At 51.5% G+C, this 9,378-nt stretch overlaps 1 protein-coding gene and 1 pseudogene across 1 annotated transcript; both read right to left on the bottom strand.

Annotated features, from left to right (window-relative positions):
• Exosc5 (exosome component 5) lies at positions 1-9,163 on the bottom strand. The gene is made up of 6 exons (XM_026381031.2): positions 8,882-9,163; positions 4,074-4,187; positions 3,453-3,574; positions 2,160-2,300; positions 954-1,043; positions 1-303 (listed from the first exon to the last, which is right to left on the bottom strand). The coding sequence occupies exons 1-6, from the start codon at positions 9,027-9,029 to the stop codon at positions 211-213; spliced, it is 708 nt and encodes a 235-aa protein (XP_026236816.2). The 5' UTR covers positions 9,030-9,163; the 3' UTR covers positions 1-210.
• Positions 5,672-6,604, bottom strand: LOC113176570 (lysM and putative peptidoglycan-binding domain-containing protein 1-like; annotated as a pseudogene).
• Positions 9,164-9,378: the final 215 nt, after the last annotated feature.

Genomic DNA, 9,378 nt, shown 5'->3' with positions numbered 1-9,378 from the left:
TCAACACGGGGGACTCCTTTAATGCCGTCCTTGGGAGGAGGGGTCTATAACCTAGGCCGGCTGTCAGGGGCCAAGCCCCTCCCAATAGAAGTCCTGCAGCTGTGGTGCCAAAGGCCACACAGGCACCCTGGACAGAGAGGGCAGGCTGGGCACTGGCTTTGTCCAGCCTGAAGATGGTGGCGGTGGGAGGGGCGCCCTGCGCGGCTGGCCTCAGCTCTTGGAGTAGCGCCTCTGCAGCGATTCCCGGTAGAAGCGGAAGACGTGCTGTGAGGCAGCCTGGGCAGCAGCCAGGCACTGCTGGAGCTGGCAGGAGAGGCGAGTCAGTGCCAGGGCCTCGCCCCACACCCATCTGCAGCCCAGCAGGCCCAAGAGGTTCCTGGACCCCACTGACTCCAAGCCCTACCCCCCAGCCGACCACTCCCCTTCCCACCCCAGGCAAGGCAGGTGGGGAGGGGATTATCTCTAGTGCACTTCTCTCCCACTTTATAAGCTTTCTTAGTGGGGAGCAGGAGGAAGAAGCTTCAGGGATCTGAGGCTGGCAGCAACCAGACCTGAGACCAATGGGAGCAGCATTCAGACACCCTGGAAGATACCCCAACCTTGCGGAGCCACAGCTCCTCAGAGCTCAATGAGCTGGTCAGACCTTGGGATTTGGAGCCAAGGTATCAGAGACCTCCAATCTTTACTGCCACATGTTCCTAGGTCTGTAGGAAGGGCCAGGTTGGAAATGCAACCATCTCGCCCCATAGTTCCAAGTTCAGTACCTTAGAGACCCTGCCCTCTGAGCTTAAAGCTGAGGGCCCTCAGAAGCTCTGCCTCCCACTTTCAAACCATGTTCCACCTTTTTTCCTATCTCACACATTGGGCTTCCCTCCAAATTTCCACCAAGGTTTCCATGGTTACAAACATTGAAGCCCCTACCCCCCGGCTTTCACCCCACCCCATGCTGGTACCTCGGCATCAGAGTAGAGCCCCTTGGTGGTGGACATCAGCAGCTTCTGTTCCACACTGTCTAGAGCAAAGGTCAGGACTGCTCGAGCTTCCTGGGGACAAGAGGTAGAAGGCAGAAGACCTCAAAGCCCTGCTTTCCCACATCTCAAGTGCAGCTGTTTTGTCTAAATATTACTCTGATCCTGGGTAACAGTTATGTCCTTTGTAGAACTGGTCCCCATGCTCCTGATTCCAACCAGCTGCCACACCTGCCCCTTAGAGGAGCCAGTGCTAGTCATTTACCAGGCTCCTTTCTAGCAGTCAACCCCCTTTCTAGGCTCCATGCTCTGCAAGGGCTGGAGACCAGTGGATCATATTCTTTAGACTCTCTTGCTATTAGCTCAACCAGTAAAGAAAATCTCTTGGGAAACAGGGAAGAGCATCTCAGTCCTCATTCTGACAGTGGCAGCTGCTGTAATAGCCACAGAGGTGACAGGGGTTCTGCATTTCAGCATCCAGGATTGAGGCAGGACATCTTTTGAGCATCAAGAACCAACTGTGACAATGTCTCTAATAGTACTGCAGCCTTCCCCTTTGCCTCTCAAGACTCTTCCAACATTGTCCTTACCAATCCCCTATATTAAATACCTCCATCCTAAGTACCCCAAGTGTTGTGTGGTTTTCCTGACTGGCTAAGACCATGAGAAAACCCCAAAGAACAAGGACCTTAGGGCACTGCAAGCCTGAGTGGGTAAAGAAAGCTTTCTAGCCTTTGGATTTTTTTTTTTTTTTTTTTTTTTTGGTACCGGGATTGCACAGGCCAGGCAAGCGCTTTATCACTGAGGTACATACATCCCTAACCTGTCCTCCATCCTCTTAATATGAAAGGATGGAGTTGACCTCGGCCTCAGGAAAGATGCTGGCCAGAGAGAATGAAGTCAATATACAGAAAAAAGCAGGGATGAGAAATGAAGTAAGGAAATCTGACAGTGTTTGAAGTTCTGGTTTTAACTAGACCTCTGTTCTTTCAGGGTTTGGAAACAAAAGCCAACACATTCTTGTTTGGCTTGTGCATGACTGAGTTGGGTTCTAGACTTGCAGCTGAATGAATCTTGACGAACAGAGCAGGGCCTGCCAACTGGGGCTGAGGTACGTGTGCCAACTGACTTGGAGACAGTGAGTCCTGGAGGAAGGCCGAGAGCCACCTGGCCACAGCCCTTCATACCTACCTTTTCTTGCTTGGCTGTGGGGTCCAGCACCAGGGTCCCATCAGAGTCCAGGGCACAGGTGACCCCGCAGAACAGGGCTCGCATGGGCACACCTGCATCCACCAATGCCATGCAGGCAGCATTCAGGCAACAGGCCAGGAGCTGAGCCCAACGGGAACAGTTAAGAAGAACACCTACTGGAGAGCTGGCAGCTGAAGGATCATGGCAACCTGTACCTGCTAATGCCCGGGGCAGACCTCACTAGCAGTTCCCAGAAAAGCAGCATGGCGGGGGATAAGCAGCTCTGGGATCAAGTAAGCCCTGTTTCACACCTGGCTTTGCCATCTTTCAGCTGTGACCTCGATCAACTGACTTATGGAGTCTCAACCTCATCTCTACATGGGAACCATGATGGTATTAACAAACGTAAGCTAAAAGCACACAGCAAGTATCTTCAGGGAAACAGGGTCAGAGGGGAGAAACCTCTCAAGGTGACATGGGACAGGCACTGGCAAAGCCAGGCCCAACACTGAGGAATCTGTCAGTCATCCTTGACACCAGGTGAGGGAGTCAGGGTGGAGGGAGGAGCTGTCAGAGGCTGGAGCTGCCTGAGTTTCCTGTTTTTCATTCCTAGGCTCAGCAGAGCGGAGAACGGCTTCAGCTTTATAATCAATCAGTTCTAGCTCTACCACTAACACGGTCACTTCCCCTGGGCTTTAGTTTTCACCTCTTTAAATGAGTTCTTAACAGGTTTTCCCTTCTTCCATCCACACAGTGCCCACCTAAATGGGCCACACACCAGCAGTGCCCTCTAGAAATGCCCATTTCTGGCCTTCATCCTCAACCTCACTTGCCTAAAGCACAGGAATCTTTCAAAGGCAGAGGTTCTGATCCCTCTGCCCTGCCTGCTCAGGGTTCCCCCAGTGTCAACAAACTGGACCCACATTAAGGGGCAGGCTGGTGATCACTGGCACAGGCTTGGAGGTCAGACAGGCTTAGGCGAGTCCTGTCTCTGCTGCTGTCCACCTGTGTCCTTAGGCAAGGCATTTCCCTTCTCTGAGCCTAAGTTTCCTCATCTGAAACATCTGTCAAAGTCCTTGGGCCTAAGTCCTGGACGAGCCACTTACACAAAGAACATGAAAGCATTTGATTTGTGTGCTGAGGATTCAATGAGTTTAAGTATATAAGGTGCTCAGAACAGTGCCTGGCACACAGCAAGCGCTTAAGGTGTGCCTGCCAAGTGTCTGGTGTTACAAAGCCACCAGAAGAGATTCTGGAGTACTTCCTGTCAGAGGGTGGCCAGGGGAAGGATACGGAGCCTGCATCGCTGACTACCTGGAGCACCACGGTGATGGAGGTGCGTGGGTGCAGCGCTCCTAGCACCACTGCCTCACATGTGTTCCTGATCAACCGCTCCCGGCTCTTCTCTGCTACACCTAGGGAAATTGAGGGGAGGTTGTCAGGCTCCTCCCTTCTACCTGGTTCCCCTTCCACTTGCCCCACGACCTGGAGGAAAGCCCTGTGAAAGGGGTTTGCAGGTTCGTCGTGGGATGGCACAGGAACCTGCATGGACGACAGGATTAGCAGTGGGAAGAGGGTGGGCGACTGCCACCCACCCACCCTGGCTACCATCAGCACCCAAGGAAGGAACACAGCAGAGTCTTGTGCTGCGGCCCATGCCCATGCCCACCCGGCCAGGCCAGACCATGGAGAGTGAAAGGAGACAGGGTGAAAGGGCAGAAAAATAGGTTAAAAGAGGAACCGGAGACAGGGAAGAGATGGGGGAAATTGACAGACGCTGAGACAAAGAGGCAGGTAGAGAAAGAGCCGGAAATAGCAGTGTGGCGACCGAGGAGACTGGGGAAAACAGGCAGGAAGGAGATGGCCAAGGTTCCAGTGAACTGGACCTTTAGAGGTTCAGCTGGGCCCAGTTACCAGGCAACCCGATCTTTGGTCTCAGGATCACTTCGAGCGTGGCCTTGTTGAAGATCTCTTTGCTGACCTTCACCTCGGCTGGCCCATACACACCTGCCAGGACAGAGGTATCACCTGGGAAGACAGCAGGGGAGGCTTTAGTCACACCTTCCCTGCTTCTGGGTCCCAATCTGCAGCATGTAACAGCAAGGACACCGATGGCTGGGGTTCCCCATGTCGCCCCTGCCATCTGCTGGCAGCAATTCAAGGACCTACTTCACTTTGGCCTCCACTTCCTCATTTATAAAACAGGTTGACAGCAGCATCTCCCTCACAGTGTTTTTGTGAGGAGTAAATCACTGTCCAAAGCTTGGGGTGCAGCTCAGGGGAACAGCCCTTACTTGCCTAGCACATGCAAGGCTCTGGGTTCCCTCCCCAGAATCTGTCTCTCTCTCACACATACACACACACACACACACAGAGCACACTTCACTCACAACTCTTAGAGGACACCCCTGGCCCACGTGGAGCACACAGGAGACTTTAGCTCATATTATCAACTGACCCCCCACCCCGGGAAGCTCAATGTTTAATCTCTGCAGTTTCTTGTACCCTAGAACCATCACAGAGGAAAGGAGGCCTATATGCCATCTGTCTCCCGTCCCCCGCTGCGCCCCACCCTGCCTGAACATGAGGCTGAGGCATATTTCAGTATCACTGAGGTTCCCTTGCCTGCTTCTGTTTAGGAAACAAAAACCAAACTGGACTATAGATCAGTTTTACAAACTGCAAATAAATATGTGGCAAGGAACAAGCTCACAGGCAGGCTCCAGGGGGACGGGGTACAGCAGCTACTCGCACAAGTGCCCGAGGCAATGCTTCTTCCATCCCTCACCCCCACAGGCTGAGCAGACGGTTAGAAAGGAGAACTGGAAGAACCCAGTTCAGGTCCCTACACTTCAGCTGCTTCTCAGAGTTACAGAGAACTGGTTAGTCAGGCTGAACCCAGTCCTCCCCCATGGGACTAGGGTCTGCACAGCCCACCTTTCTCCATGGTGGCACTAGATCATGACTCTGCTGTCCTCAACAAGAGGCTTGGGTAAGGAGGCAAGGAAGCGGAGGAACCAGCTCACTGTTCCTAGGTCTCCCTCACCCCAGGACTAAAAACCCCATTTTCCAGCTAAGAGTAGGAAAGAGTTAGAACTGGGGAGGGGGCGGTCTAGGCCCCATTGCCTACTTTTTTTTTTTTTTTTTTTGGTATTGGGGATTGAACCCAGAGGCGCTTAACCACTGAGCCACAACCCCAGCCCCCTAGCCCTTTTTATTCTGAGACAGAGTCTAAGTTGCTTAGGGCCTTCCTAAGTTGATGAGGCTGACCTCAAACTTGTGATCCTCCTGCCTCGGCCTCCCAAGTCACTGGGCCCATCTCCTTCTCTTGCCCCCCCCCCCCAAAAAAAGCTGCAGGACAAGGAATTCTTAGTGGACAAGGAGGCTAGGGAAGACAGCTAGAGCAGAAGGAGGCAGGCTGGCAAGCCATGTCCTTGAGCCCCACCTCGGGCTCCTCTTCTTCTCACCTTGTTTCCTCAACATTCTGCTTCTCTCAATCAGTTCTGGGGATATCAGAATTCAAAGATATCATCCTCCTGGTCCTACAGTGTTTGGGTCTGAGAGGTCGGGGTCAGCGGCACAGGACCTAGGACTATCCACTGCTGCATCCCAGGCAGCTCAGGTGGAGATCTGCATCACCCTGCCTTTCTCTTTTCTGAGCTTCTGGGCTCATCTGTGAATCAAGCTGCTGCTTTTTCTTTGGGGGGGAGGAGCAGGTACCTGAGATTGAATTCAAGGGCGCTGGACCACTGAGCCATATCCCCAGCCCTATTTTGTATTTTATTAGAGACAGGATCTCACTGAGTTGCTTAGTGCCTCAGAAAATTACTAAGGCTGGCTTTGAACTTTGTGATCCTCCTGCCTCAGCTTCCTGAGCCAAGGGATTACAGGCATGCACCAACGCGCCGGCTAATCAAGCTTCTTAAGGAAATCAGAGGCAGAAAGATTGAGGATGGGAGTGGGGGGCTTCTGGTAGGTGTGGGGAGGGCTTCACCACAGGCACGCCCTAAACCTCTCTTGTTTCTTCCTCACTGCTGAGTGTGGTGGGACTTCATCCTACTTGGGTGTACCCCTTCCTCTCCATCCTTCTCTTCCTCAGAATCCCTACCACTGAACAGGTCTCTGGGTTCTGTCAGAATGGGGACATAGAGGGTTTTCTCCAGGAAGATGGAGTCATTAATATACAGGTGATTTGCACACTTAATTCAGCGGACACAACATTTTGTGTATATGTGGTGCTGAGGATCAAACCCGGGCCGCACGCATGCCAGGCGAGTGCGCTACCGCTTGAGCCACATCCCCAGCCCCTGCACCTGGTATTTGAGTGTTAGTCCAGCTGGGGTATCTCTGGGTTCCAACTGATGCTGCAGGTGACTTTCCCTCACTGGCAAGCGGGCTGAATGCACCAGGCTTCCATAGGAAGGAGCCCATCTCAGGGGATGCATATTCAGGGAATTCCTTTCCCCTTCTATCTCTTCTCCCAAAGACTCCCTACTCTCCCTGACACTATGCCCACCTCCCTCCCTCCTAACTTCTTCCTCTAAGCCCATTACCCTCAAATCTGTCCCTGGGTACTCAGTCCCTGCCACATAGACCTCTGACCTTTTTATTATTTGCAAAATGGACTCAAACATAATAGATTCCAAACTTCTCTGACAACTCACACATTTTAAAGGACAACTCCAAACTCACACAAATGTGTATAAATGGAATGAAGACAGCATAAAACAATTCTACCCGTTATTGCTTTGATGTGCTCTATGGTTTCTTCTCTATTCCACTTAAAAAATAATACTGGTTACAACCCAATAATGCAGTAGTTCTCACCCTGGGTGCATATTTGAGTCACTAGGGAGTTTTAAAAGATTCCTATGCCCAGGTCCTTCTCCTAAGGCTTCTAATTTAACTGCTCAAAGGTGGGGCACAGGCACTGGGAGCCTCAAAGTTCCCCAGCTAATTTTAACATTCAGCCAAGCCTGCAATCTACAGTGTAAAACCATGAAGCTCTATGGGGGCTGGGGTACAGTTCAGTGATACAGCACCTGCCCTACATGCACAAGGTCCTCAGTCTGATTCCCAGAACTGCAAAACAAAATACCCACAGGAGCTCTAGCCCAGCTTCTAAATATTGGCCTGCAATCAGAATCACTGCATGACTTGAATTAAAAATAAAATGCTTGTTTTTGCCAGGTGAGGTGGCACAGGACTGTAATCCCAACTCAGGAGGTTGAGGCAGGAGGATTCCAAATTTGAGGCCAGCCTGGGCAACTTGGCAAACAAAAAATAAAAAGGGCTGGAGATGCAGCTCTGTAGTGAAGTGCTCCTGGGTTCAATCCCCAGCACTGAAGGGGGGAAAATGCAAGGCCAGTCTAGGTATGTGGTAAGTTCTGGGGATCTGCATTTTTATAACTTTGCCAGAGAGTCTGAGGCCAGAAGTACTTAAAACACACCGTTTGAGTGTCTGCAGGGATTTCCATTTGCTCTAGGGCTCTGTGGATTTGGGTTTAGAATGCGGGGCTGTCTTTCTTTCTCTCTTTTAAAAACAGGGTCTAACTATGTTGCTCAGGCTGGTCTGGAACTTCTGGGCTCAAATGATCCTCCAGAGTAGCAGGGACCACAGGGGTAAATGCCACAGTGCCTTGCTTCTCGTTCCTTAGGTTCTAAGAAAAGTCAGGCACCTGAAACCAGCCTGAAAGGTGTGCTGCAGGGAGGCCTGAGGGGAAGAATGGCTAAACAACTGAGGGATTCTCTTCCTTAGAAACCCAATCTACCCTCACAGGGGGGAATGATGACCTTTGCTCCAGAAGAATCTGCCTTGAAGCCATATTCATCCCATTTACTTGATCCTCCCACAGCAGAACTCCTGAAGTATTGTCTCCACTTGCTGCCTGTTCTTCCTTACCTTGACCCAATGGCTCTACTGCAGCATCTTGTCAGTGTCACCAATAGCTTCCAAATTATTGACCCTAACATGATCCAGCCTCTCGAGTGAAAGAGACTGGGCAGTCCTTACAGCTCCAACACTGTTCTCTCGGTTCTGGTTACCACCCTCTTTTGGTTTCCCCTGTCTCACTGGCAGCTCCTTCTCAATCTCCTTTGCTAGCTCCTCATACCCCATGAGCTCAAAGTTGGAAGGGCCTGGGGCCCATCTCTTTTCCATCGCTCAATTGATGGGGGTGGGAGTGCTGAAGGTATTTGTCAACCCAGGTTAGGAACATTATCTTCAATCTGAAAAATTATTTACTTGGTTTATTTAAAGTTATTAAAGTAACCCGCCGCGGTGTAATTATAATTGAGCCTGAGGTGTTGATGTGCTTGTTGAAGGGATATTTACGTAAATGAACATATCTGCCTTAATAGGTGATGTAGGTCCCCAGGACGTGTGTGTAGGAGGTAGGGCAAAAAAAAAACTACTCAAAAACCTTGCTGAGGTTTTTCCCTATTCTGGAATATTCGCTCTTATGGGGTGGTCCGCCCCTGTCTCATCCTGAGAATTACATAACAGGGTGAAGGAAACATTCGAATCAGGAGGGAGAAATGTGTATCCCGCTGTATCCACAAGTATTCACTCGGATAAGAAGTTCTGCATCGGTGCGGGGGGCGGGCATAAACCAGCTAATATCGCAAGATGGGCACTCCATTGTAAGGTACACCACAGCCATACTTCAAAATAAATGCGACCTAGATATACGTGACTCAAGACAATTCTAGTTCAAACTTACCTTGCAGAAAAGAAGCAGAGCCATCCGGCCGAGACAGCAGGTTCTGTTCACAAGCAAAGTGCCGGAGGCTACAGCCAGGGCCCCGAGGGCTGGACTCTGTTCCAGCCTCACTGTAGACCTTGGCGACAGCCTGTATCGCCCCCTCCATCTCGCCGGACCCCACGTGCCGCTATCAGCACGGTAGCTTCCGCACCGTTTCGCGCCGCGCGCTCACGTACGTACAGACTGCGTACCCAGTGCGCACGCGCTCGTCCGGGGCCCATTCAGAATCGGCGCCAGCACGTGTCTCAGCGTTTACCAACAATCTGGCTCCGCCCACTCCCACCTCCTAACTCTAGCAAAGCCATTGGACCATAGCGAAAAGGGGGCGGGCCTTGGCTTGGGCTCATCCTACCCAAGGCCCCCGGGCCCTAAACTGATGAGGTTCCCGTCAGGTTGTCCTCTTCTTTGCGAGTTATGGGAGTAATTAAAATGAAGCGATCAGAATAACTTTTGGG

The sequence above is a fragment of the Urocitellus parryii genome, chromosome 15 (assembly GCF_045843805.1).
Source record: "Urocitellus parryii isolate mUroPar1 chromosome 15, mUroPar1.hap1, whole genome shotgun sequence".
In the NCBI taxonomy this organism is placed as follows: domain Eukaryota; kingdom Metazoa; phylum Chordata; class Mammalia; order Rodentia; family Sciuridae; genus Urocitellus; species Urocitellus parryii.
The sequence above is the reverse complement of the archived record's forward strand: the minus strand, read 5'-3'. Positions and strand labels throughout refer to the sequence as shown.